The 27,066-nt window shown below is 51.4% G+C and overlaps 10 protein-coding genes across 10 annotated transcripts; 8 read left to right on the top strand and 2 right to left on the bottom strand.

Annotated features, from left to right (window-relative positions):
* The first annotated feature begins 677 nt into the window (after positions 1 to 677).
* EDD37DRAFT_121730 (putative benzoate 4-monooxygenase cytochrome P450) lies at positions 678 to 3,153 on the top strand. Its single transcript, XM_062809341.1, has 2 exons — positions 678 to 1,040; positions 1,098 to 3,153. The coding sequence occupies exons 1-2, from the start codon at positions 974 to 976 to the stop codon at positions 2,687 to 2,689; spliced, it is 1,659 nt and encodes a 552-aa protein (XP_062667432.1). The 5' UTR covers positions 678 to 973; the 3' UTR covers positions 2,690 to 3,153.
* A 1-nt stretch (position 3,154) lies between these two features.
* Positions 3,155 to 5,871, top strand: EDD37DRAFT_121716 (uncharacterized protein). Its single transcript, XM_062809339.1, has one exon. It carries the CDS (start codon positions 3,326 to 3,328, stop codon positions 5,579 to 5,581), a length of 2,256 nt encoding a protein of 751 aa, XP_062667431.1. The 5' UTR covers positions 3,155 to 3,325; the 3' UTR covers positions 5,582 to 5,871.
* Position 5,872: 1 nt separating this feature from the next.
* Positions 5,873 to 10,076, top strand: EDD37DRAFT_121732 (armadillo-type protein). The gene is made up of 6 exons (XM_062809342.1): positions 5,873 to 5,943; positions 6,001 to 6,449; positions 6,503 to 6,725; positions 6,780 to 6,955; positions 7,008 to 9,511; positions 9,565 to 10,076. Exons 2-6 carry the CDS (start codon positions 6,267 to 6,269, stop codon positions 9,770 to 9,772), a joined length of 3,294 nt encoding a protein of 1,097 aa, XP_062667430.1. The 5' UTR covers positions 5,873 to 5,943; positions 6,001 to 6,266; the 3' UTR covers positions 9,773 to 10,076.
* Positions 9,949 to 12,050, top strand: EDD37DRAFT_121724 (uncharacterized protein). The gene has a single exon (XM_062809340.1). It carries the CDS (start codon positions 10,381 to 10,383, stop codon positions 12,025 to 12,027), a length of 1,647 nt encoding a protein of 548 aa, XP_062667429.1. The 5' UTR covers positions 9,949 to 10,380; the 3' UTR covers positions 12,028 to 12,050.
* A 791-nt stretch (positions 12,051 to 12,841) lies between these two features.
* EDD37DRAFT_668326 (uncharacterized protein) lies at positions 12,842 to 14,653 on the top strand (the record flags this gene model as incomplete). Its single annotated transcript, XM_062819323.1, has 3 exons — positions 12,842 to 13,143; positions 13,212 to 13,344; positions 14,125 to 14,653. The coding sequence occupies exons 1-3, from the start codon at positions 13,101 to 13,103 to the stop codon at positions 14,651 to 14,653; spliced, it is 705 nt and encodes a 234-aa protein (XP_062667428.1). The 5' UTR covers positions 12,842 to 13,100.
* Positions 14,654 to 14,787: 134 nt separating this feature from the next.
* EDD37DRAFT_638386 (DNA polymerase kappa subunit) lies at positions 14,788 to 17,234 on the bottom strand. Its single transcript, XM_062817099.1, has one exon. It carries the CDS (start codon positions 17,067 to 17,069, stop codon positions 15,069 to 15,071), a length of 2,001 nt encoding a protein of 666 aa, XP_062667427.1. The 5' UTR covers positions 17,070 to 17,234; the 3' UTR covers positions 14,788 to 15,068.
* A 44-nt stretch (positions 17,235 to 17,278) lies between these two features.
* Positions 17,279 to 19,815, top strand: EDD37DRAFT_638384 (uncharacterized protein). The gene has a single exon (XM_062817098.1). It carries the CDS (start codon positions 17,486 to 17,488, stop codon positions 19,532 to 19,534), a length of 2,049 nt encoding a protein of 682 aa, XP_062667426.1. The 5' UTR covers positions 17,279 to 17,485; the 3' UTR covers positions 19,535 to 19,815.
* Positions 19,816 to 21,817, bottom strand: EDD37DRAFT_638382 (molecular chaperone DnaJ). The gene is made up of 2 exons (XM_062817097.1): positions 20,207 to 21,817; positions 19,816 to 20,146 (listed from the first exon to the last, which is right to left on the bottom strand). Exons 1-2 carry the CDS (start codon positions 21,530 to 21,532, stop codon positions 19,979 to 19,981), a joined length of 1,494 nt encoding a protein of 497 aa, XP_062667425.1. The 5' UTR covers positions 21,533 to 21,817; the 3' UTR covers positions 19,816 to 19,978.
* A 280-nt stretch (positions 21,818 to 22,097) lies between these two features.
* On the top strand, positions 22,098 to 24,127 carry EDD37DRAFT_121593 (farnesyl-diphosphate farnesyltransferase). Its single transcript, XM_062809337.1, has 4 exons — positions 22,098 to 22,116; positions 22,212 to 22,321; positions 22,374 to 23,619; positions 23,669 to 24,127. Exons 2-4 carry the CDS (start codon positions 22,254 to 22,256, stop codon positions 23,882 to 23,884), a joined length of 1,530 nt encoding a protein of 509 aa, XP_062667424.1. The 5' UTR covers positions 22,098 to 22,116; positions 22,212 to 22,253; the 3' UTR covers positions 23,885 to 24,127.
* A 1,126-nt stretch (positions 24,128 to 25,253) lies between these two features.
* EDD37DRAFT_696942 (uncharacterized protein) lies at positions 25,254 to 26,297 on the top strand (the record flags this gene model as incomplete). Its single annotated transcript, XM_062820146.1, has 1 exon — positions 25,254 to 26,297. One exon carries the CDS (start codon positions 25,254 to 25,256, stop codon positions 26,295 to 26,297), a length of 1,044 nt encoding a protein of 347 aa, XP_062667423.1.
* Positions 26,298 to 27,066: the final 769 nt, after the last annotated feature.

Genomic DNA, 27,066 nt, shown 5'->3' with positions numbered 1-27,066 from the left:
GCGATCAAGCATGAAACTAGCATCTACTAGCAGTATAGGCCACACACCATCCGCCCGCTTCAGGACGGCCCGTCGCAGGATATCCCAAAACTTTCCCAGGTTGATGACGAGGAAGCGCACTTTCCCGACTACCTGAGATGGTCGTTGCATCTGGTTTCCGATCTACGTCTTTCTCAGAGTGGGATGAGGCGAACGGCATGTTGTCGATGAAGCGGCTCAAAGGCCATGGAGATCTGTCTCGACCACTTTCACGGGAGACATCTCAAAGCATCGACTCCACGCAGCCATTGATCTTTTTCATCGTGGGCGTCCAGAACAGCGCACTTCTCCATCGACTCAGCGCCTCAGATCAAAAGGCTGGACCTTTCCCCCATTCTTGATACGGTGTCACACCTATTTGCCTGTCCTTATCTCGAGACGGAGAACTCCAGGCTGGGGAAAATGCCAAAAATAAGCCACCCGCGGTCCCCTTGATATACTGACTGCGCGGCTTGTAGAACCATCTGCAAATCACGCCACAGTCATGTCGAGGCCAGAAGCATAGCAACCTCGCCACATACCGGGAACCTCGTTCCATCAGCCTTGATATCGTCCAAGGTTGCCCCTGTCCTGACTGTTTTGACATCTCGTTCTACGCAACCTCGTTGATCGAATCTAGCAGCTCAATGTGCCAGGCAGAAATGAGGTGTCAAATCCTGCCGTTTCTCGAAAGAGCACAAGGCTTTCATCAGGGTGCCTTACCGATGACTAAATTACTCCGAACTCTCAGGGGCGGGAAAGATCCTCAACTTAGGAACAAGGTTCTTCAACCTGTCCATGCAGTATGTCCTTCTGCAGTGCATACCAGAAATGAGCGGACATGACCGTTGATTCACCTGTTGCGGGTAAGTGCGCTGCTCTAACAACACGACAGCTCGCTTCACAATGATATCTCCAGATTGGTTTGTTGCCTACCGTTTGCCAGTCCATTCCCATGCTTGACCCGAGTGCGAGAGAGAGGGCGTTAACAATCATATTAACGTTCATTATGCCATCCGAAGGTAAGTAGGTCGTTGGCAAAATATCGTCGCACGGTGGTGTTGAAATCATGTCTTCAGGTATGACGATTCTGGGGCTGCCCATCGCCTTATGGGTCGTGCTAGCAACAGCACTATATGCTGCTACCGCGTTCACGCAAAATGCCGTGAAGCTCAGGAAGATCCCGGGCCCGTGGTCCTACGCGGCAACGACCTACAGATTGGCTTTGGATGCATGGCAGGCACGTTCAGTCCACGCTATCCTGGATTTGCATCGACGTTATGGCCATGTCGTACGTATTGGACCAAAAGAGGTGTCTTTCAACAGCTTGTCCGCGTTGAGAACCATCTATGGCGCTGGAAGTGGGTTTGAGAGAACCGACTTCTACCGTATGTTCGATGTCTATGGGCGACCAAATCTCTTTACTTTCGGCTCCGGCAAGCTACACCGCGAACGTAAGAAGCTGGTCAGCCATATCTACGCCAATCAAACGGTGCTGGGATCCGAATTCTCTGGCATGGTGCAAAGAAAGGTCGGAGAATATCTTGGTCTGCTCGAAAAAGAGCCAGGCCACGCCAGCGAGATATTCCGGAGTCTGCATTATTTCTCGTTCGACGCCATTTCTGAGTTTGTTTATGGCCCAGATCACGGGGGCACGACTGCCTTGACTGGATGCAGACAGTCTCAAGGCTTGATCCAGGACATTCTCAACCCCGCTAGAAGGAGACTGGCCTGGTTTGCCGTGCATTTCCCGGCATACACGAAATGGATCACTACCCGAACAGGAGTCTTGGAGAGACTGTTGACTTCACTTGGTTTGATGCCCATGAAGAAACCCTTTACATACTCTGGTATCCGTCAACACGCTTTGCAAGCATTTCACCGGTTCAAACAGGCTCCAAAAGAGGTGCAGGCAAAAGCCGCCGAGACCACTGTGATCGGTCGTCTGTTCAAAGTGCGCGAGGAGGCCAACTTGTCGGATATGGACATTGCATCAGAATGCGCCGACCACCTCCTAGCCGGAATCGATACAACAGCCGACTCACTGATGTTCATGATCTGGGCTTCGTCTCTGCCTCAGAACAAACAATGTCAAGAGAAATTAAGGGAAGAAGTGTTGCAGATTTCCGTCGCCGATCAAAACGGGATTCCCACGCCCAAAGATCTGACGCACCTCCCATATCTGAACGCTGTCGTGAAAGAAGCACTGCGCCTGTACTCACCGCTCCCTGCATTCGAGCCTCGCGTGTCGCCGACAGACACGCTCATTGACGGGTTCGAGATTCCGGCGGGCACAATCGTCGGCATGTCCCCATTCTGTCTGCACAGAGACGAGGCTGTCTTCCCCGATCCCCTGTCCTTCAGGCCGGAGCGGTGGTTGACGCCCGGTGGCGGCACCCTGGTCCCTGAAAGCGACCTCAAGAACAAATATTTGTGGGCGTTCTCGAGTGGTGCGCGCATGTGTATCGGGATGCACCTGGCCAATGCCGAGATGTTGACGATGCTGGCTGCGTTGTACCGGAAGTACAGCACGACAGCAAAACACCCGGACACGTCACCCGGTATCACGAGCCGGTTCGAGGTCTTTTACGACGAAAATGCGCCTAAAATGGAGGAGCATGAGTGTTGGATTGATTTCAAGAAATTGGTCGACGGTGCAGCCACCGAATGAGGGTTGACATTCAAGAGGCCTGGTGACCAAGCCACGTGTATGCAGTATCAGCCAGACAGACATCAAAATCATCGCTACCTAATTTCAACTACTACACAGTGGTACTTGCAAGTCAGAGCGGGATCTGGATCTGTTACGCGAACTACCACAGACCAGTGACCACGATACTCGTTTCCAGCCCTCACTGATCAAGCAGTTCGATTGGAAATAATCCTGAATTGTGCGCGTAGATGGCAATCTGCATGCACTTTGCCGACCGCGTATGCAGGTTCATTCCGAATAGGTGATCACCACCACTCTCAAGTCACTCCACGAAACAACAACAACACTACTACTGCGTACCTGTCACACAAGGACGAAAATCTACTTGACGGACGCCTGTGTGCTTTTCTATTGCTCAAAACACAAATTGGAGAGGCCCGGGAAGATACATCAACAACGGTTTGACGTGGCGCTACCGCCTCCAGCCGGCCAATGCGTCCCTGACAGGTTCAGAATCCCAAAACACACCTCTTGGTGAACAATGTCATTAATGGCATTCCCTGGACTATTGTGGATCGACTTCTTCGCTTTCTTCCATCTTTCTGGAATTTGCGCTACAGGCAGGGAACAACACCGCGCTAGGATCGTCCAGAAATGTGCGTCACCGAGGTTTGGACCTACAACGAGTGTGGTTGTCGCTACAACCATAGCGTTCTCTGTCGCATGAACCGGGGAATCTCATCGCCAGTTTTCGCGCCGAGTGTTCTCTATTCGACGGAGGAAAGGTTACAGGAAAGGGGAGTGGACGCCGACGCGACAACCAGGCAGATCAGAGGACGCGCGAAGCTTGCAGAACCTAAGAAATGCCCTCATCACAGCTTCGTCCAGAAGACGTTCCTGAACCCGATTTGCGACGACTGTCTGCTGGCGGAGGTCACTTCTGCCGGTCAAGATGTAGGACCCCCGCTGATGGCGCCAGCCTCCAACGCCTCAAACGAGGACGGTCTAGTCTGGGACAGCGAATTCAAGGTCGAGATTCAGAGCCAGACTTCAATTGAGAGTCCCTCCTCGGACGCGCCGGTCATTGTCGATTCTGAAGGTGCCGACGATACTGACAGGAGAATTCTCGAGAGTCACGTCGAGATCACGGTTGAGGAGGATAGTTACAGCGTTTCGGCAGAGGATCCTTCTTCACCTCTGTTAGCATCATCTCAGACTGGCGGGAGCTCACCTTCATCTTCTCTCATGACCTCCCCTCCAACCTCGACTGAAAAACAGCAGAAGGAATATCGCCTGTCGCCACCTCTTAGGAGGAAAAGATATGGTCTGACTTTCCACGATGGCTTTTCGACGGATTTCGATGACGGTGAAGACGACGAGGACGACCCTCTCCATGCCATCAGATCCCCGTCGCGTGGGAGGCCGGCCATGCGAGGTAACGGCAACGGCACTGGGGCTCAGCGAAGCGTGACCGACCCCATCACGGCTCTTCCGCCTGTCGAAAGCAAGATGGGCCGGAAATCCCTGTCCAGAATGAAGAGCTTCAGATCGATTTCATCGGCATTCCGCCATACTCCCAAGTCAAAACAGCAAGACACACTCACCGAAACCGTCTCAGAGAAGGCCGTCCCAAAAAGATCAAGGTCACGAAATCCTTTTCGCGCTTTCCGAAAACGCAAGGCCTCCCATCAGTATACGGAATCGGCTGACACCATGCCCATTTTGCAAGGTCACGGATCTCGCGACAGTCTGCACGAGCCAACAGGTTCCTCACAGGACAAAAAGACTTCAGCTCCTCCACCTCGCAAATCAAGTCTAAAGCATTGGAAGCCTGCGAAAGACAGTAGTCGAAAGGAAATTGGCAGCCTTCCGGTAAGGCAGAGCTTGAGAATGGAGGCGCTTGCACCTCTGAGTCCCACAGGTTCAGCTTGGTCATGGAATAAACCTAACGATCGTGACGAGTCTGAGCGGCCAACCCTGACTGTACCGTTGGAGGAGGAGGAGGAGGAGACGCCCTTTGACGCGCAATCCGTGTTCAGTGACTTCGAGGTTGAAGGCACAGCAGCATTCAACATGGAAAACGCGGCAACGCCAGCTTTGGTGGTTCCAGCTACTCCTGACTCATTCAAAGTTAACCCAATGCGGGCAATGATTGAGGGTATCGAGGCATTCGATTTAGGTTTTGACCTTGGTTTGGACAATGGTTTCCCCAAGAAGTCGAGACCAGAAACAGGATTGATGTGGGATTACGAGGATCAAACGCCGCAGGTGCAGTATTTGGGCCTGGCAATAACGTCATCCGAGCCCGAACTCGTTGAAACGAAGCAGGAACAACCTGTCGATAGATCTGCCATCACCAAGGCAGGCCCGACGGAGCCGCCTTCAGTACCGCTGCCAGCGCTGCCGCAAGAACGATATGAGGAAGTGACGGATGTCAAAGCTGCTGAAGCCGGGCCACGACAAGTGCAACCTGCCGAGACATCCACGGAGCGTTCGAGGGAGCCATCACCCGAGGATTCGGAGCGAATCATTTCGATGTATGGGTGGTCGACGAAGGATCAGAACAAGGAAGCGGAGAAGGAAGACGAAGTCGTCCTGGACGTCTCTGATGTCGCCGTGGTCTTGCGGCGGGAACCGGTCATAGAAGAAGAAGAAGCTCCGGAGACTGAAGAGTCCCAGATTGACGACGAACCGAAGGAGCCCGAGCAGTCGACCACAACACCGCCAGGCTCGCCATCTCCGGCAGCGAAAGCACTCGTCGCTAAAGCACCCAGACACCCACCGCGCAAAAGCTCGTTGAAGAGACTCACCGGATTCAATCATGCGCATATGCCGTTTGCGGAGTTTGACTTTCCCGTGCCACGCTCGCCTTTACTTCAACAGGCTTTTGAGACCGAAGATTCGGAGTGATGTTTTGGATGACTGATGACTCATGTTGATTTACGCTTTCTGTATGAATAGGCTCCGAGTGTAGCAATGTATATCACATTTTGAGACTTTGCTGGGAGGCAGCCATTGTGATTCAGTAGATGATACAAACCAGGCGAACCGACGACATGGGAGCCTTATGACTTCCTTGAGATCGATTGATATCCTGTCGCTTCGTGGGGATGTCTGTACCCGGCTCTCATGGCACCATCGAAAAGCAATGAAAGAGGTAAGAGATGAAACGAGTCAGCGCAAAGGGTTCAAGTCGCGAAGATGATACGTGGACGAATGAGAAAGGACCATCACGTGTCGTGGGATTTGTGGGATGGATTGAATTGTTGACGGTTCGTGGCGGCGGAACCAAAATTAATTAATTGTTCCTGTCCCTGACCCTCCCTCAGTGTTGACTTATCGTTACGAGCATTCTATCTACATTCCTTGGACTCGATCCTCTACCACCTCTTACGGACAATCAGGTCACTTGCACGTCCTCTGGTGTCCGACCGTGGTTCTCTGCCTTTTTGTTGATCGCGACTGTTCCCTTCAACTCCTTCGCAACGGAGTGGTCTGCCAGATCAACATAACCCTTTCCTTGTCGAACACACCCACACCTCTTTCGCGAAGCACACGACTCCTGTCTTTGTATGCTGCGCAACTAGCCGTCAGAATGTCTGTCCTCCCTGCCGACGTGCAGGGAGCATTATCCCAACTCCTGCAAGCCCTCGCATCACCAGACAATACCCTCCGCACACAGGCTGAAGAACAGTTGAACAATGACTGGACACCCAACCGTCCAGATGTGCTCTTGATGGGCTTGGTGGAACAAATACAAGCTGCTCAAGATCCGTCGGTATGGTTGGAAATGCGAAGTCGTCTGGGTCAAAATGCTAAGTACAGTGACAGACACGATCATTTGCAGCCGTGTTATTTCGAAAACAAGCCTCCAAAACTCGAAAGGTCCCGGGCTCCAACGAGTCAAAAGAGCTTTTCCTCAGCCTAAGTTCCGATGCCAAGGGTGCTATACGGTCAAAGTTGTTGGAGGGACTCGGAAGCGAGCAAGTAAACACGGTGAGGAACAAGATTGGCGATGCGATTGCAGAGATCGCCAGGCAATATGTCGATGCCGGTATGTTGGGACGATGGTAACGCATTGTCGCTCGGGCTGACATCTGGATTGCAGGCGAGATGTGGGTCGAACTGCTGGCTGCTCTGTTCTCAGCAAGCCAGTCCAATGATGCAGGGATGCGAGAATGCGCTTTCCGGATATTTTCCACTACACCAGGCATCATTGAGAAACAGCATGAGAGTGCGGTGCAAGATGTCTTCGGTAAAGGCTTCAAGGATAGCAACGTCGAAGTAAGTACATGCGCACCTAGTCATGTCGTGTTGAGTACTGACTGTTCTCTAGGTTCGACTCGCAGCCATCGAAGCCTTCGCATCGTTCTTCCATTCTATCACCAAGAAAGCTCAACCGAAATACTATGCTCTGATCCCCGACATCCTTAACATCCTGCCACCATTGAAAGAGTCAGGCGACACCGAAAACCTATCCAAAGCATTCGTGTCCCTCATTGAGCTCGCCGAAGCCGCCCCAAAGATGTTCAAAGGTCTTTTTTCGAGCCTAGTCAAATTCAGTATTTCTGTCATCCAGGAGAAAGATTTAGGTGACCAAACACGGCAGAACGGCCTTGAACTTATGGCGACCTTTGCTGAGTGGGCACCTGCCATGTGTAAGAAGGATCCATCATACACCAATGACATGGTCACGCAGTGCCTCAGCTTAATGACCGATATTGGTATCGACGATGATGATGCTGCCGAGTGGAACGCGCAAGAAGATCTTGACATGGAGGAAAGCGACATGAACCACGTCGCCGGCGAGCAGTGTATGGATCGACTGGCCAACAAATTGGGAGGAGAAGTAATTCTTCCCTCCACCTTTACCTGGCTGCCGAGGATGATGCATTCGGCTTCCTGGAGAGATCGACATGCGGCTCTGATGGCCATCTCTGCGATCTCCGAGGGTTGTCGAGACCTCATGATCGGTGAGCTGGACAAGGTGCTTGACCTTGTGGTGCCGTCTTTGAGGGATCCGCATCCTCGAGTTCGATTCGCAGGATGCAATGCTCTGGGCCAAATGAGTACCGATTTTGCAGGGCCTATGCAGGAGAAGTATCACCAAGTCGTACTTTCAAACATCATACCTGTCTTGGATGCTCCCGAACCCCGAGTCCAGGCTCATGCGGCGGCTGCGCTGGTCAATTTCTGCGAAGAGGCTGAGAAGGCGATCCTGGAACCGTACCTGGAACCATTACTGGGTCATCTTTTGCAGCTCCTGCAGTCGTCGAAACGCTATGTTCAAGAGCAAGCATTATCAACGATTGCTACCATCGCAGACTCTGCCGAAAGCGCGTTCATCCGATACTACGATACCCTCATGCCACTGCTTTTCAGTGTGCTCCAAAACGAACAGTCCAAGGAGTATAGACTACTCCGCGCGAAAGCGATGGAATGTGCAACTCTGATTGCCCTGGCGGTTGGCAAAGAGAAGATGGGCCAGGACGCCATCAATCTCGTGCAGACGTTGGGTAATATCCAGCAGAATATCACTGACGAAGACGACCCGCAATCTCAATATCTCCTACACTGTTGGGGTCGAATGTGTCGCGTGCTCGGTACAGATTTCGTTCCTTATTTGCCGGGTGTGATGCCACCTCTGCTCGAACTCGCCTCTGCCAAAGCCGACATTCAGCTGATCGACAGTGAGGATGATGCGCTGGATCAAGAAGACGGCTGGGAACTGGTGCCACTGAAGGGCAAGGTCATTGGCATCAAGACGTCAACACTCGAAGACAAGAACACCGCGATTGAGTTGATTACCATATACGCTCAAATCCTAGAGGCCGACTTCGAGCCTTACGTTGCGGACATCACTGACCGGATAGCACTGCCTGGTCTGGCTTTCTTCTTCCACGACCCAGTGCGAGTGGCCTCTGCAAAACTCATTCCTCAACTTCTCAACTCGTACAAGAAGCGATATGGCGACCACTCATCTCAAGTTCTGGAACTCTGGGCCAAGTGCTGTGAGAAGGAGATCGAGATCCTCAGCGCAGAACCGGCGATTGACACGTTGGCGGAGATGTACCAATGTTTCTATGAAAGTGTGGAAGTGGTGGGAAAGAACTGCTTGACGCAGAATCATATGGAACAATTCATCCAGTCCTCCAAGTCCACACTTGAAGAATATCAGAAGCGTGTCCAGGAGCGCGCTGAAGAGAAGGCCGAAACAGCACAAGCAGGGGTTGATGAAGACGATGATTCCCTATCTGTGCAATATGCCATCGAGGACGATCAGACTCTATTGTCGGACATGAACAAGGCCTTCCACACCATCTTCAAGAACATGGGCGTAGGGTTTTTAGAGTCTTGGCAGAGACTCATGCCGTTCTACGATAACTTCATCACCAGCAGTGACCCCACCCAGCGTCAGTGGGCGCTGTGTATCATGGATGATGTCCTTGAATTCTCTGGGCCACAATCATGGCAATACAGCGACCACATTATTCAACCTCTGATCAACGGCATGAGAGACGAGAATGCCTCGAATCGACAAGCCGCCGCATATGGCGTCGGTATTGCCGCCCAGAAGGGTGGTGAGCCGTGGTCAGAATTTGTTGCCGCCAGTCTAGAAACCCTACTACAGATCACCAGAGTGCCCAACGCCAGAGGTGAGGACGAAGTATTTGCCACCGAGAACGCCTGTGCGGCCATGGCCAAGGTTCTGCATTACAATTCTTCCAAAGTGCCCAATGCGCAGCAGGTGGTTGAGCAGTGGCTTGATACGCTGCCTGTGGTTAATGACGAGGAAGCGGCTCCTTATGCCTATTCTTTCGTCGCTCAACTCATTGACCAGTAAGTTTGATCTTGTTACTACCGTTCTGGACTTTGGACTGACCCTATCACAGACAAAACCCGGCTGTGTTTGCCAAAGCACAACAAGTGTTCCACCATATTGCCCTCGCATTGGAGGCAGAGATGATTCAAGGTCAGACGGCGAAGAAGGTTGCAGAGAGTGCCAAACAAATGGTGGCTCAGACGGGAATCAACGCGGATCAAATTCTGCAGACTTTGTCGCCTGATGGGCAGGCCACAGTTCGAAGCTACTTCTCATAACACCAATGCTTGACGATTGAATACGGCCGGGATCTAAGACTTGACTGTAAGCGTAGCATACCCAGGTCAATAGGGGGAGGGATAAAGCAAGAGATGGTCTTTGATTCTTGAATGTCTCTACCGCTTGATATGAATGACAAGATATAAGTCACCACCACTACCAAAGATCAACGATGCGGTAGAGTTAACTGATGTCTGGTAAGACCGCAGGAGGTGTCTGGAGGTCATAGTACAGTTTAGACCCTGGATGAGGCTGCATTCGGCTATTTTACCCTTTTGACTTAAGCGGCCTCTTCCGAGGAAACGGCTCCTAAAAATAAGGGATCACAGGGACCGGCCGCGAGCACGCAATCTTGACTACAGTACTCGTACACTTATCTTTAACAGATGCCACACCTGCTCCAGACCGCCATTCACTAGAGTTCATTCTGCGGAAGGTTGACAGATCATTGGACCAATTTGAGCGCGACATACCCCCACGAAGTACTCACGCTACAATCTGATTTGTTTGCGATCCTCATCAGGAGGCCACTTCTCACAGGCGTCTCGATTACATGTGGCCCCCCTTCTACGAGAGCCAGTGACACCCTCCTGAAAACACCGCATGGATGACCACCACCGCCGCCTCCGATAGCAGCGATTCCACGGCGGGCGACCACCTCATCTACACTCCCTCCGGCACCGAGTCGCCTCTGCCTTTTGTCTCCAAAACCCTCAACCCTCACTCGCACCCATCCACCGCGCGTCCTCCGAGCCCCGTACGTCTAAAGTCTTTACCGTCTGCAATCAAACACGAATTCCGAGCCGAACACCAGGGAGAATTTCACTTTGACACGAATGTCGAGGAGGAGGACGAAGAAGACGAAGACGAAGACGACATGTCTGTAAAACCCTCGATGCACCGGCCTACGGGCCCGCACTCCCATGTCCCCCTTCTAGCAGAGGACAAACTAGAAAGCAGAGGACGACCAGACGGTCCCAGTCCACGAGGCTCGCAAAGATTACGCACCACACAATCCTTCGCGTCCCACCGAAGTACATTCCGCTCCAGATCCCCTTCGTATGCGCAGCCCGAGGATGTAGTCCGGCGGAAATATATGTACGCCTCGTTCTTCCTTGTCTTGAGTCTGGTATCATTTGTCGTCCAGACCGAGACGGCAGTATATATCCAGCATGACCTCGGATGGGACAAAGCATATTGCATGATGTACCTGACACATGGGTCGTGGATATTTCTGTGGCCCATACAACTCGCCATTATACGCATACAAAAACGCAAATTGAGTTGGGCGGCGTTTTGGCGGCGGCATGTCCAACTGGTCACGACAACAGCACAAATGGTCGAGAGTCATGATCTTGGAGCCGCAGCGGGAACCAGATCAGTCAGTCCGTGGTCTTATATGATCAAGACCACGGCGTTTATTACTACATTTCTCACAATGGCCGGTGGGTCGTGGTACGTCGCTGTCAATTTGACCAGTCCCTCAGATCTGACCGCGATATACAACTGTTCCGCGTTCTTCGCGTATGTATTCAGCATTATGCTGTTGCACGACAAACTGAGGTTCGACAAGGCGTTGAGTGTCGGTCTAGCGATTGTCGGTGTGTTGGTCGTCGCGTATGGAGATAAAGAGGAGGCTGTACCGGGTAAGGAGAAGGGTCCTGGGTCGAAACTTTTGGGCAATGTTGTCATTGGGATCGGGAGTGTGGCATATGGATTCTACGAGGTTTTATACAAGCGCTTCGCATGTCCGCCTGAGGGGACGTCTCCTGGCAGGGGCATGATCTTTGCGAATACCTTTGGGAGTATGGTCGGGTTGTTCACGCTATGTGTGCTTTGGATACCATTGCCCATCTTGCACTTCACGGGCCTTGAGAAGTTTGAATTTCCGACCGGAAGGGCAGCGGGACTGTTGGCCATTTCCACACTGTCGAATGCCGTGTTCTCGGGATCATTCCTGGTGCTTATGAGTTTGACAAGTCCTGTGTTGAGTTCAGTGGCGGCTCTGTTGACGATTTTCTTGGTCGCGATTACCGACTGGATCATTACTGGGAAACCGCTGAGTGGCGCGGCGATGGTGGGCGGCGCGTTGATCGTCGTGGCGTTCGCGATGTTGAGTTTTGCGACGTACAAGGAGATGAAGGAGGAAGAGAGGGCTCGGGAGGAGGATGAGAACAAGATTTTTGATGATGAGGATGAAGATGAAGATGATGGCGAGGAGGAGATGGATGAGCTTGGACGGAGGGGGAGCTAGGAGTCATCACCTCCTGTGACCCAGCATTCTCTTTACCGGCGTTTGGTTACCGGCGTTTGGGACAGGTCTGGATGTGCACGAGTGAATTGCATTGCACGAGACGACCAGGTCTGATAGACTGATATGGCATTTTGGCGGCGTCTGTGGGGCATTCTAGAGTACAGGAGTGGTTGGGACGACATCTTGCGTCGGCATTTACACATACATGCAACGTCGTTTGTTCATGAAGCGCCTTGATGGCGTGTTGTAGCACTTGGAAGGCAGGGCTGGGTTGAGCTTGTTTACTTGAAGGAGTTACCCCTACAGCGATATATCCCACGACCTGGTTCCGCATTCGCTGCCAGGGGGAAATGGATGGTCAATTCGGGTTCTACTATAGCGAGACTCTTCACGAAGCAGTGTCCCCCGGACAGGTACATGCACATAGCATACAAGGCGACCATACCAGCCGATCTAAGGTATCGCTTCTCTCCAAGTCTACCAGGATCTAAATTGAGAGCCTCCCGGCTTGTTAGATGCGGCAACGATGATACAGTCACAAGGACTCACTGGGTAGGTGCCAAGCTGGGTTCTAAAAATGTACTTGTAGAAAAATACATCAGTGAGTCCATGTTCGCGGTCTGTGCAGACTTGTGCCGTTGTTCCCACGTAGCATTTCGTTACTGCAGTGCAAGTTCGACGTCTTCTAAATATGCTCACATTCCAGATATAGAGGCCATATTTTTGCCTGCAGGGAGTACTCTGGTCTGGCTATATAAGACGGTTGTTTTCGCGGCTAGGTAAGATAAGTAGGTCTTGATTCTGACGGCTTGATCTGTTAATTACATTACCAACCATAACATCCAGTTTTACTATCGAGATGTCTAGTCTGACTCTGCTTGCCGTGTTGCTTGGCAGCGGCATCTACGCTTCAGCCTTACCTCAACCCGACGCACCGGGGTCGGAGACGGAGACGACTGCTGCTACTACTGCTGCAGCCAGCCTCGCCCAGGAATGCACCACCATCTCTCCAGCAGCTGGGGGTAATGGTAATTGGGCATTATACTTCTCGGGAATCGGCTTAGAGAGAGAAGATGGCCACGGGTTGTACAGCAATGCTGGCAACAAAGAGCCCGAGTACGCGGATCCCGCTGAGATTTGCACGATCGCGACGCAGAAAAGCGAGTGTGCTAACATAGCTGCAGAGCGTGGGGCGAAGCAATTCGCACTTTCGTTCGATGTGGAATATGGGCAATCACTTGGGCCATGGCGTTGTCAGGTCTTCGATTTAGACGATGCGAGTCCGGAATTGTTTGAGACTGTCTACGACGACAGCGTGTATGTCTGGGCATGGACGCTCGAATAGATGTCTCGATCGAAACTATTGATTGGTGTTGCTGCGACTGCGACATACTTTCGAATTTATGCTCCCCCGAGCAGCCGAGATATACAATCTAGTCTTTGGCACCGTGCAAACAAAATCATGTATGAGATTTCAACTGAGGAGAGAAGTGTTTGGAATTGAATCGGATGCGCTGACGTCGGATCTTGGATATCTTACCTCGAGATAGTCCTCATACGTGTTCTAACAACGTTGAATATATGCTGGTTGAAGTTCAAGTGTCTACCGGTAGGTAAACCTCCAAGGAGGGGTAAGGCGCGTGCCTATAAGCTTAATTATAACCTTAAACTACTAGTATATAACCTTAAGCAAATCAGTGCCAAGACCACCTGGTAAACATAGACCTCAGATCCATACTCCGTACACCTACCATGGTTTCGTGAAAAGCGTAATGAACAAGTCAGTGCATGTCAGCGACCTGTGCTTCGATTGCTTACATACCTTACACCCATGTTACCGCAGAGATGTCACTTCAATCGAACCCAGATACAAGGGAGCCCAGCCATGAGCTTCTCCTAAAGGTAGTTACGTTACCTAGGTGGTATTCCAGCTCGAGGAGGGCAAGTACTTTGGTCTGGCTATATACCTGGTACCTACACGGTAAGGTGTATATATATGCGCGCTCGCAGCTCCACGTCCAGCCTTTCAAGAGTAAGGTCCTGTACAACGACACTTTACAGTAGTATCTTGGAACGAACTTACTCTGTCTACCCAAGTGCCTACCATAACATCCACTTCCAATTACTGTTCAGTGTCGAGATTTACCACAGCACGTCTCTGACTCTACTTGCCATTGGAGGTACCCTCCAGGGACTACTTCACAGCACTTACGCTACTAGCTTACCCGTAAGTGAGACACGCTTTGAATATCCGCTCCTTGTCACAGCTGCCGAAGACTGCTCCACCATCTGGCGCGGTACCTACGGGTATTTCCACCTGTACGTCACGGAGGAAGCCACAATCAGAAACGATACGCATCACACCCTGAAGTACACCTTATCGTATCCGCGTGCGTTGGTCAGAGAGGTTTGCGGGCTCGAGGCGCGAATGGGGTGCGCGGAGGAGGCTGTTAAACTCGGCGCGAAGCAATTCTCGGTTCAAGAGGGACCGATTAATCACTCCACGGCTACCGCCGAATGGACCTGTCGGATTTACACCAAAGATGATCCCAATCCGGAGTTGTTCAGTACTTACGACTGGGACGCCAAATACGTCTGGGCTTGGACGCTCAAGGACCACGAATAGGATGCATTCACACGGAAACGGATGCAGTGGGAGTTCACTACAGTAGTTATCGCTGCGATGTACGAGCTACTGCTGAGGTCACGCAGATGCCAGCAAACGAAGCCCAGATCAGTGTACCGAGAAAACCTCAAAACCTCTCAACTAACGGCACTGTTAAAATCCAACTATATTATCTGACCACCAGCTTGTTCAATGTGGACTGGCATGGCAGGGTGGATGGACTCCGGATCGATGGTACAGAGACTTGTTATATCCAGTGCTCATTCACCTGCACATACGGTAACGTATATTGTTCTTGTACATACCGAACATTATTGGCCTGTTGGAAATATAGAATCTTTTCACTACCACAACACCTCATGTCTATCGTGACTTGTCTATGAATCATTTTCTCGTTGAACCACTGTTCGTGCTTTTAAGTAAAAAACAGCTTCTTCTGTTTGCGGCCATTGGCGGCGGTATTAGACAGGCCGGATTTTACGCCTGTTGAGGCTGAAGCCTTCCTCTTGGTCGAGAGGCGGGGCTTGGGTAGGCCCGGCGCAGACACCGATAGTACATCCGGGGAAGCGCGCAAAGGATCAGGACGAGCCTCGGCCACGGCTTCCTTGATCGTCTGCCGCGACAGACACAGGTCGATGTGACCGTTGAAATCTCGATCATTTGCTGGCTGCGGGAGTTGGCAGATTGGACAGTCCCATTGCTGTTCCTGTTCCGCGCCTGATTTGTTGTTGGCGGCACCTTCGTTGCGCAAATGTCCGGCTCTGGCGACGGGCGAATTAGGCTCGCTGCCGTACTTGTACCGTCCGAACGGCTCGTGCCAGTCTGCTGTCGAACTTTGCGGGTCAAAGTCGGGTTGCTCCTGGCTCAGCCGTTCGAGCTCGTCGAATTCTTGCTGTCGCTCTTGGCGGGCTGCTTCCTCGAACTCGGAATCCGGCCAGACTTCCCACTCCCCATTTTCTTGGTCTGCACTTTTCGCATTAGAAGACCTTTGTCGAAAGAAGTTTGGTTTGTCCTTCCTCGTACTGATTAGATGCGTGCAGCGTAGACCCATCAGACGCAGTCGGAAGTCGGGCATATCTTTCTCGAGCTTCGTCAGCATTGGCAGGCTGAAATTGTAGAGGTCATCTGCGAGATGGACAGCTCTTGGAGGTGCAACTTGTCGAGTAAACACCTCGTACGTGTGAAGTTTGACTTTGAGCACGAGTGTCCGTCCTTTCACTTCGACGCGTGCCATGTCCTTCTCCAGCTCCTCCGCAGTATGTCTTAGCTTCTCTCTAAGCTCGTTTTTGTTGCTGATGTCCCGGAATGTACTTTCTGTGCCGACGCTCTTTCGTTCATATTCCTCAGCTGGCTGCACTATCGTTCGACCCAGGCCAAGGTGTGTCTGCATGAGAAACTGAAAGGCCTTTTCGCCAAATAGTCTGTGCAAATATGCCCGTTGAGCGTAGATATCACCACATGTCCTGATGCCGATTGCGTCGAGCTCGCGCTCGAAAACACGCCCAACACCATTGACTTTGCGAACAGGGAGGGCTGAAATGAACGATATGACCGCCGCTCTGTCGTTGGGTATCCTGAATTGTCCATTCGGCTTGTTCTTGTTCGAGCAAATCTTAGCTAACTTGGCGTTTGGTGCGATGCCTGCGGAAATGGTGATCTTGCATTTCTCGTGGACTTCTTTGCGAAGCTGCTCAACAGCGGCGTCTGGGTCTATGTGGTGAGTATCACAGTATTCTGTGATATTCACGTACGCTTCGTCTATGCTGGAGCTTTCGAAGCGTGGATCATATTCTGCCAGGATGGCTCTCACTTCTTTGGCTTTGGCCGTGTACTTGTCGAAATTGAGCGGTAGGCATACCAATTGTGGACATAATTTCTTCGCGACGAAGCCTGCCATAGCACTGCGGCAGCCATATTTTCGAGCCTCATAATTGCAGGTTGTGAGGACGCCTTGCCCAACAGCCATAGGCACATTTCTGAGTTCAGGTCTATCAATTTCTTCAACAGCAGCGTAGAAGGCGTCGCAGTCAATATGTACGACATATTGGGACAGGTCTCTCGAGAGCTCGAGGGATGTAATGTAGTCGTCTGCCCGGCGTAGATCGGATTTTAGGTCAAGTTTTTCCAATTGTGCCTTTTGTTTCAAGATGCGTTCAATCTTTACGGTCAAGGTCCTGTCCTTGACTTCCTCATTATCGAAAAACTTGGAGCCCTTCGAGGCATCGTAGATGATTTCAGCCACCTTCTTCTGGTCGACTGCATCTTGCCCGGCTTTCGTCAATGATGGTCCGAGAAGGGAGTGTTTTAGGGAATGATTCTGCGAAGGCTGTGGTGCAATTGCTGCCTGAGGAGGAGCGTCCACAGGGACGACCTCGTCGGCAACATCGAGGGCGTCGTCTACATCTCGTAAGTTCATCGCAGCATCGAGATTGTCGTCTGCATCATGACCGTATGGCAACTAGGTACCTGGTCGTAGTGCGTCGGTTACGAGATAGCGCGAGTCGGGGGATTTATTATTGTGCAGGGTTCAGCAGTGGACGCGGGCGCGACGTAACAGCGACGGGGAATTTGATGATGGCGGCAATAAATAATAGACATCACCAGTTTTGGGTCTAACCAACCGTGGCTCCTTAAACAATGTGTTGACGATCATACTTCATTCAGCCTCTACGATTGAACCACACTCGATAACACTCGACTTCTTCTACGAAGGCAATACGCTCAAGTGTGCGACGATGATAGCCTTCTGGCAACAAACATCCACCCATCGCGTTGATGTCAAGCGCATCATAACAACAAAGGCCATTGCCGTCGGCCTCGCCCCTCCCGACGATGCCCGCAGATAAACAAACCCGAGCCAACTCTTCCAAACCACTCACCCCCGCCCTCAGTTCGAATTTCCGAAATGTCAAGAGCCCATTCACACCGAGGCTGCAGGGCTCGCCCTCTCCGTCGCCTGTAATATCATCGCGCCGGGAGCCTTTCGCGAGAGCCAAATCTCCTGGGAAAACAGAGCAGGTATCAACACCTCTAATTCACAATATAACACCACGATCAGGAATTAGAAGGTCAAGGCCGGGTACAGAATCGCCATCTACGCCTGCTCCGGTCCGAGATACCAACAATGGGCCACAGACGAGGCCGTTGTCTCGAACTGAGGCTGCGAAGCCTGCGAGGGCGCAACCACAGGGACTCGGCATAAACAGCCCACGACTTGCTGCAAGTAATGGGCTCGTAGTCAAGAGTGGGACACCTGCTGCCTCCGTTGTGACTGTTCACAGAAGAGTTTCCGGAGCGAAGAGCAATGTGGAGGGTAATAAAGACATCTCATCCAAATTCTTTCATGCAAGCGAGGCCAAATCAGCGGTGGGAACTCCTGTCGATGACCCTTTCCCTCGGGCCAACTACTTCGCTCCATCACCACAAATACCTGCTGGTCTTTCCAATCAACAGAACACAGGTATAGACAAGAATGTTGCCCTTGATGAGAAGTTCATCAGGGCTGACGATCTCCCTCAAAATGCCGCTTCGAAGCGACCGCCACTCCCTCATGTACAAGCACGGAAGCCAGATACACTAGTTCTCGATAGGAGGCGTGAGCGAGCTGGATCTTCCGCGTCAAGCCAACCGAGCCCGCCTTCATCTCCCAGAAAGTATAAGCCACTGATCCAGCAACCTACATCACCACGAAAAACACAGTTTGGAACAACGCCATCTCCGCCTGGACCTCTCCGCAATACTATCGAAAGACCTAAGAGCACCATAGGTGCCGGCACTGTCACCCAGCTTGCCCCTCAAGCAGGACATCGCAAATCCGTCAGTGCTGGTTCGGCAACAGTGAAAAGTGAGAGCAAAGCAGACACACCTCGAATGCAAGCCGCTCAACCACTCGACCTCCGGTTTCCCCCAATCGGTTCTCCACAACTTCTGGTGAACAATACACTCTCCCCAGAGACACAAAGTCCGCGATCATTCAGCCTTGCCTCCACAAACACAGTTCCCGCTTCTGTGACCAGTGAAACCGACGCTTCAGAGATCGCAAAACCTCGAAGCAGACCCATGAGCATGGTGGATCTGGATTCGGTTACGTCACCAGTCCTGCCGCAGAACGACGGTGCTGCGAACGCAAGAAGGGAACGCAAGGTACTTGACCTAGAGATCTCCAATTCGTCCCTATTAGCCATCAACAAGACGCTGGAACGTGAATTGCGCAAGCAGAGCGGCGAGTTGAGAAGGTTCCGACGTCTTTCTCGTGCTGGTAGACTGTCTCTAGCGACCAATAGAACAGTTTCAGGACAGTCTGCTTACAGCCTGGACACGGTTACGGAACAGGATAGCGAAAACGTCGACAAGCTATCCGACCTAGATGAGGGAAGCGATTTCGACGACTTTGACGACTTCGAGGACGAAGACGACTCTTTAATATCTGAAGACTCAAGTGCTCTGACAAGCGTCTCGGCGCGCGCGCGACAACGGGCCAGAGACGAAAGGCGACTGATGCAGGATCTTAGCAGACATCATCAATTGCTTGCCGAATCGCAGAAACTTAGTTCCACGATCAAAAGGTGTTCCACGATCACAGAGGATTTGATCCGTGAAGGGAACAAAGCGTTGGAGTACCGGGTTGGAATTGGCGACGTTCAGATTGGAGGCCGCGTGTTGAACGACGATGAATTGGACGAGCGAGGTTTCGTGGCCGGATCAGAAGAGCCAGAGTCAAGGAAGGGCTTGCTGAGCCCCGGCCTGGGAAAGGCCAAGTTGACGGAGACACAGCTCTGGACTGATATTCCCACGGCGGAACCCACGAACAATCGTGATTCCGGTATATCATCGTTGGAAGTGATGTCGCCGGTTATTATTCAGGGAAGTAAGACGGGGTGAGAGGCCCCTGATGTCCTTGGGAGGTAGGGTGTTTTTGGGAGCGTGGATCAAGGCGTTTGCTTGATTGAGAAATGGTGCAGAATATGTGTTTTCGTTTACCCAGCATTGGTGGTGCATAGCAAGCGTTGGAGTTGTTCTTTCTTTTGTCAAAGATCTCATCATCATTCAGAATACAAGGAAGACTTCGATCTTCCTGTAACAATTACAACAAGCGATGGAAAGGCGCAATTAGGGGCTGCATGGCAGAACACCTCTCCTCAGATATACATTAAACATTCAACGATCGAGAAGAAATTGAAATCGTGGTATCTATATCTCGTACATCCAAGGCCGCTCTGTATCCTGGTGTAATTGTCGGACTTGCACAACGCTACGAGTACGCATGCCAGGAAGGACATGCGGTCGAAACTCAACCAGCACGCGGTAATTTGCTGGTTGCTAGCTTCATGACGAGGTGGCAGTGGCATGATCATGCCCAGTATGGTGTTTATCCTTCGACGAGGGCTCCTTATCCTTTTCTTTCTCCTTTTTCTTTTCTTGCTTCTTCATCGACTCGGCCATCAACTGCTCGAAGGCCATGAAGTCGCCTTCCTCTTCGGGATCGCGTTCAGCCTGTATCGCGACATTAGCAAAACATTGTCCAGACAGGGTGCAAGAAAATGGTGTTAGTACCTTTTGATATATGGTGCCGCACAGGACCAAAGCCTGCGCGCGCTCGACCCGCTTCTCCAGCCTGACGGTCTTATCGTTCAGGATCCGGTCACAAACTTCGCGCAAGACACCCTGAATCTCGAATTTTGAACCACGCCAGGCCGCCGCAAGGATCTTACCCGTGACTTTGCGCTCGTACTCTGCTTTCTTCTCGTCCGTCCAGTCCGCGCCGCCCTTCTCTTCGAGTTTGGCCATTTCTTCCATGGTTAGTTGCGCGTCGATGGCAGTTGAGATAGTGTTCCAGGTTTCTTTCGCGAGGTTGCCCTTGTCCTTCAGCCGTGAGAAAAAGCCTGAGATGCCCAGGAATTTTTGGGATTTGAGAAATGAGGTTGCTTTCGATAGGTATGTTTGCCCAACGGCGTGGAGGATTTCTAGACCAAAAGACTCCATTTTGAGGTTTTCGACTTCGAGTCTGGTCTTCTCCTGGAAGGCCGCGGTGACATCTGCGCCCTTGTCGGTCTCTGTCCATACGCTTATCCGGTCGATGAGTTTCTTGGCTAGAGTCTCGACGCGCTCTTCACGGGCTTTGCGCCGCTCACGTTCGTAGGCCTCGAGCTTCTCGCGCTGCTCTTTCGTTAGACCGCCTTTCTTTTTCTTCTTTTGGAGGTCTTTCTCCTCTTGGCTGAGGCCTGCTGCTTCCATGCGGGCCTCTTCTTCGGACTTGTCCATGATGGCTTGCTGGCCCATATATCTTCGTTGCGGTGTACTCGTGCCTGACGATTGAGCGGCGGATGTGGATGGCTCTTCGGAGGTGCCAACATAGGGTGGTGGTGGAGCTGAAGTTGCGCTTTCGGCTGTTGAGTCTTGTCGAGCCTCCTTTTCTTTGGCGCTCATGTCAGCTGCGGTCGCGGTGGTAGCCTCTTGTTCTCTCGCGTCCTGAACGTTCAATTTCTCCTCTGCGCTCTTCGCGAGTTCTTCCTCCTCCATTTGTTCCATTGTAATGTCCATTGTATGTGTCAGGTCCTTGAGAAGTGTGAGTTCGCCTATCAGGTCTACGAATGCATCGCCGCCGAAGATCATGCTGAAGAACTCTGCTGGATCTTCGAAGCCTTGACTAGGCATTGCTTTCTCTTTGCCATATTTGTCGTATGCGGCGCGGGTCTCTTTGTTGGATAAAACTTGGTAGGCTTCGCCCACGGCTTGGAATCGTTCGTGTGCAGTCTCATCGCCGGGGTTCTTGTCGGGATGTGTGGTGATGGCGAGCTTCCGGTACGCCTTTTTGATTTCTAGTTCTGTGGCATCGGGCTTGACGCCTAGAGCATCGTAGTAAGATGTGTCGACGACCATGATCGCGGCGGTGGGCTGTTTGTTGTCACCAGCTAATGGTTATTCCTATGCTTGACCACTTTTTTTGGTGATCGACCTGGCTATATTCGTGGTTCAATTATGCAGTCTGCTGCAGACGTTGTTACGTGGAGACCCTGGGTGCAGGATGCGTCAGAGCAGGAATCGAGAGAAGACTTGTAGCATGTGACTGCGTCTGATGCGAAGAGGTGTGATTACCCAAAAATTGGAAGACTACGAATACCGATTAAGATTTGGACTGCAGCCTTGAACAGCCGCAGAGGCCCGTAAAGTCAGGTATCCAAATCAGCCACTGGCAGCGAGGTGAAGTCATACCGATAGCGAGAGCTTAGCCACAAGCCACGCCTAAGCCACGAATCCTTCAGGGCTCTCAAAGCCTGTCAAAAACCACAGCATTGATGCGCCGTAGGGGCCATTGGGAGAGCCGAGGTCGCTATGGAGGCCGTTTTCGCAGCCAAGGCTATTCAACTCAAGTCTGTCACTGGTTACCAGCATCGTACCATTCGGGTCTTGCTCTTCTCCACACTTCGCGCACACCATGGTTTGAAGAAGTGACAGTCTACAAAGTACAATCGCGCGCGCGACCCATTTCTCAGCTTGTCATTTTACAATCCTGTCGCTCTTTACCTGCCTGAAAAACAGAACATCTGTTACGTCGAAGTCAATAGAGTTCGTAGCGCTCACGGTCTGATCATCTGTCAACATGCCAAAAGCCAGCGAGGTTCTGTACTATCTGGTCCATGTCCAAGAATTACGCTCAATCATTCAATGGTAAAGTGGTCCTGGAAACGTTGCGCTGTTCGGAATGCTCATTATTGTATAGGAAAGTCTGGCACAATGCGGTCCACGAGCGAGACGAGACCAAGGAGTCGGAGTCCGCGAAAATCTGCTTTGAATACTTGAACAAAACCAGTCGAAGTTTCAGCGCCGTCATTCAAGAACTACACCCCGAGCTCCTTCTACCTGTCTGTCTTTTCTACCTCATCCTACGCGGACTCGATACCGTTGAAGATGACACCTCAATTCCTGCGAAGACCAAAGAGCCTGTATTGCGAGATTTCCATCAAAATTTAGAGGTCGATGGCTGGCACTTTGACGGCAACAGACCAGAAGAGAAAGATCGCGACCTACTGGTGAACTTTAGATATGTCATTGAAGAATACAAGAAGCTCAAGCCGGCATACAAAGACGTTATTCGGGATGCCACCAAAAAGATGGGAAACGGAATGGCAGATTACTGCCTCAATGCCGAGTTCAACGCCAACGGAGTCGATACTATAGAAGCCTATGATCTCTATTGTTACTACGTTGCAGGCTTGGTAGGAGAAGGATTGACGAGGATGTTTGTCGAAAGCAAGTTTGGTCATACTGCACTTCTCGAGAGACCTCAACTCCACAGATCCATGGGACTTTTCCTGCAAAAGACCAATATCATACGAGATATTCGTGAAGACTTTGACGACAACAGGAAATTCTACCCCAAGGAGATCTGGTCAAAGCATGTGGACAATTTCGAAGACTTGTTTAAGCCCGAATACAAGGAACAAGCGCTGAATTGCAGCTCCGAAATGGTTCTTAATGCTCTCGAGCACGTGGATGAATGCCTCTTTTTCTTAGCCGGCCTCAGGGAGCAGAGCGTCTTCAACTTCTGTGCTATCCCTCAGTCCATGGCTATTGCGACGCTGGACTTGTGCTTCCGCAACTACTCAGTGTTCCAACGGAATGTCAAAATCACAAAAGGCCAGGCCTGTGAACTCATGATTCAATCGACGCAGAATCTGCAAGTGGTATGTGATGTTTTCAGAAAACACATTCATTCCATTCGCAAGAAGAATCGACCACAGGACCCCAACTTCATGAAAATCAGCATTGCATGCGGCAAGGTGGAACAGTTCATCGAGTCGATTTTCCCAACACAGAAGATCGAGGATGTGCTGGCCAAGAGCAAATCCGAAGACGCTCAGGCACAACTCGCAGCCAGAGAGAAGGCTGCTTCCTCCGATAATGCGGATACGTGGATTATGATGGGAGCTGTCTTAACGACGTTGTTGGTCATCGCGTTTTCCATGGTAAGCACCCACGACCGTCTTGTTCTCGCGTTTCGCTAATTCACTGCAGTTTTTCGTTGCCTGGATGTTGGGCGCCCGATTTGATGTGGCATATGCAGAATTCAAAAACTCCTTCAGTCAGCTTACCAGTGGGAACTACAGTCATGTCACCAGCGGGGATTTCCTCCAGGGCTTTGGAGAAGATAAACCTGCTGCTGCTGCTGTTGAGACTGTCGTCGCTGCTGTTGTGGCTACAACTGAGAGTGTAGTCCACAGTGAGCTTTGAAAACGTCCTGTCAGTCCGCCATATGGGTAGTTCGACATTGTACATTAATGAGATCTTTCGACAACACTCTTTGCCATTCACCTTTTGTTTTGTTTGGCAGTTCAGGGAAGAAGCAGCGAGGCTCTTTCGGACCATTATTTTAATGTCATCACCAGAACAAGCACGGATGTCAAATTGCAACTCAGGCTCTTTCATAGCTGTTGTTGTGCCGAAGAAGTGCTGACAATGAACCACCATAATGCTCGAACATGACAATTGACAGGCCCGAGAATGCGTTTCTCTGAGGTGTCTTGTTACCTTCGAGCATACATCTCCGTACACCCCTGTTCCTGGCTTGTAACCAGCTTTCTGTTGTTGACTGCCGGATTCAGGTTCATGAAACACGTTTTGGTTGTCGATGCGTTGTTCTAATTGCCGGCCTCGAGGATAAATGATCCAGGTGCAGTGAGTGAGACAGCATTTCAAGGTTAATGAACGGAGTTGGTGATGACCGCGCGTTTGCCTTGGAGCTTCTTCTTTCACAAACTGCAAGTCGACGTCACGCTGCAGATTGCCACTGTCAAGTTGTCCTTCCTGCGCTTCTCTTTTCATCCATTTTTCATCCATCTCACCAACCTCCACTTATTCTTCTTCTGCAAACTGCAGCCCGACGCAACCGTAAGAGCCAGTCAAAAGAAGCACAAATTTGGTGCCACTGTTCCTCGGCATTCCAGGCTTTCCAGCCTTCCAACCAGCATCGGCAGATCCAGACGCCCCCTTCTCCCTTTCCTCTCCCTCCCGTGTCCCTGGCAGATCGCCGTCATCGACACAATCTCCATCAAGCCAAACGCGCAACGAGCCGAGTTGCTTGTTCACGCTTGTTTCCCCCAGCATCTCAAATCAAAACCACCTGACCTAACTACGGCACCCGCCTCCTCCCATTTTTTGGTCCGAAACTGCCTTCCCGTCCAGTCCCATTTTGCCATAGTATTCAAACACTGGAAACATCCAATGGGCCTTTGAAAAGTCGGTGTAGCTGCCTTAAAATGACGTTTTTTCTCTGCTTCACATAATAGATCCTGCGCATCTACTTATTGCTGACTCCTTCCACCGGCCTTCCAGCGACAGTGTCAATTCGGTCAGGTACAAAGCATAACCAACTTTTGGCACACACAACATTTAGAGATCGACTTTCTCTGTGCATACAAACCATGTCGCCTGCGCCGCGGTGCTTGATTTCATCCAATCGAAAATAGGTTTGCTTATCAATCCGCCAATAGCCTGTCGTCAGCAGTTCGCTATCTTACGCCCGGTTTCTACCTTCTGCGCTGCAGGTCGGTTGCGCCCGACCCTATCTTTGACAGCTGTGTAACGAATCGTCGATTGCAAAATGGATCAAGCTCTGGGATTAGGCTTGAATGCCATCCCGTTTGCAACCCAGCACTATGACAAAGTCTGGGATCCTATTCATCACAAATACAAAAAGGCGCGCGGAAGAGTTCCCAAGGACGATCCGAACATCTACGAAATGGGCGCCCCCGAAGAGAAGGGCTTAGTGCTTCGGCGTCGTCGGGATGTTGCCTCGGATGAAGAGATCGTGGAAGTGGTCAGACACAAGGGCGAGATTCTCCCAAAGCGGCCTGGTCAACCACGCCGAAGAGCCAGCTCGATGAACAATGCTCGAGCAGGGGCGGCAGGCGCAGGCGCTGGTGCTGGGGCTGGAGCTATGGTTCCTTATCGAGACCGACGCAACGACTATTCAGACTCCGAGGGGTCTGTTCCACCACGATCACGAGTTCGAGCAAAGTCACAATCTGGACGTTCCCAGCAGTCTCGACGCCGGCGCGGCTCTTCAAGCTCCTCTTCGAGCCTTGCGTCCTCAACTGAAGAAGAAAAGAATTGTAAGAAGCTGGCACGCAAGAAATGGATCACGGCTGGGCTTGCCAGCGTCGCTACTATTCACGCTGCTTCAAAGGTGTATTCCTCGATCGAAAAGCACGACCAACGGATACAGAAAGTCAACCAAGGAGAAATATCGCCCGAAGAGGCCCACAAACAACAGCGTGCTGCGCGTTGGCAAGATGCTGCTGCTATCGCTATAGCTGCACTTGGTATCAAGGGTGCGGTGAGTGAGTGGAACGAGGTCCAGGAAGAGCATCGTGAGCACCGAGAGTTGTTAGAGCAACGAGAAGAGCACCACAAGAAACGGCTGGAGCGTGAACGCCGCAAGCAAGCCAGGGACCAGGGAGGTTACTACAAAGGAAGGGACGGTCAATGGTACTATTCTGGACCACAGCCTCAAAGCAGTGAGAGTCGTCGTGGTGGGGGTGGAGGAGGCGGTGGTGGAGGAAATGGAGGGCGAGGAAATTACGACGATTCCCGTTCACGGTCGCGTGCAGTGAGTCGTGGTCGTAATCGTTATGATAGTGACTGATGTTTGGGTCAGGGTACGAGAAGCCCGCCACCAAGGTCGAGGAGGGGACTGGACAAGCCAGAGAGAACTCGATCTACAGTTGGCAACTTTGGAGTTGGGCTCTTGGACAATGAATTGGATGTCTGAATTTGCGGCATGGGCGAGCATGGCGTCAGCAGCAAATGTGGTTCTTCCATGCATTGTGGCTTAGAGCAAAAGGGGCTCGACTTGCATTGGCTTTCTGCGTAAACGATGCTACGATATGAGATGAATGATTGATGATCAGAATGAGATAGATCGGATTGGATCTTGCCTTGCTGCTCTGTGTTTGATTTTGTCTTTTTCGATTGATGCTGATCAAGAGTTGATGACACGCGACGCAGGATGTCCGGCCAGACGCAAGGTGTTCGTGAGCTAAAGCTACCTGTCCAGAGTGCCCCCGCTCTCTGCTTCGCTGAGGATTTCCTCCTTGATCTAGATGGAGGATGATTCTCAGACCATCTTTGCATGCTATGGCACCAAGCAGGCCAACGAGATCGGGGACTTGTTGAACGAGGCGCCAGAGTTGGTATGCGCAGACGGGCGCAAATGCGAATTCACAAGGCCAACGCGCCAACGACATGTCTCTAGAGGCCAGCGAAGGCACAGCAGGCGTACAAGTTTTTCTATATATTTGGAAATGCGAACAACAGTTGGACAGGAATCTGAGCAGCTAGAGTAAAGGGGCAAGGCTGCAGAAAAGCAGCATAAGAGGTTGAAAGAGCGGCGTGAAGATTGCCTTTAGCGGGGT

Source organism: Exophiala viscosa (assembly GCF_022695815.1).
Source record: "Exophiala viscosa unplaced genomic scaffold EDD37scaffold_10, whole genome shotgun sequence".
Lineage (NCBI taxonomy): Eukaryota > Fungi > Ascomycota > Eurotiomycetes > Chaetothyriales > Herpotrichiellaceae > Exophiala > Exophiala viscosa.
The sequence above is the reverse complement of the archived record's forward strand: the minus strand, read 5'-3'. Positions and strand labels throughout refer to the sequence as shown.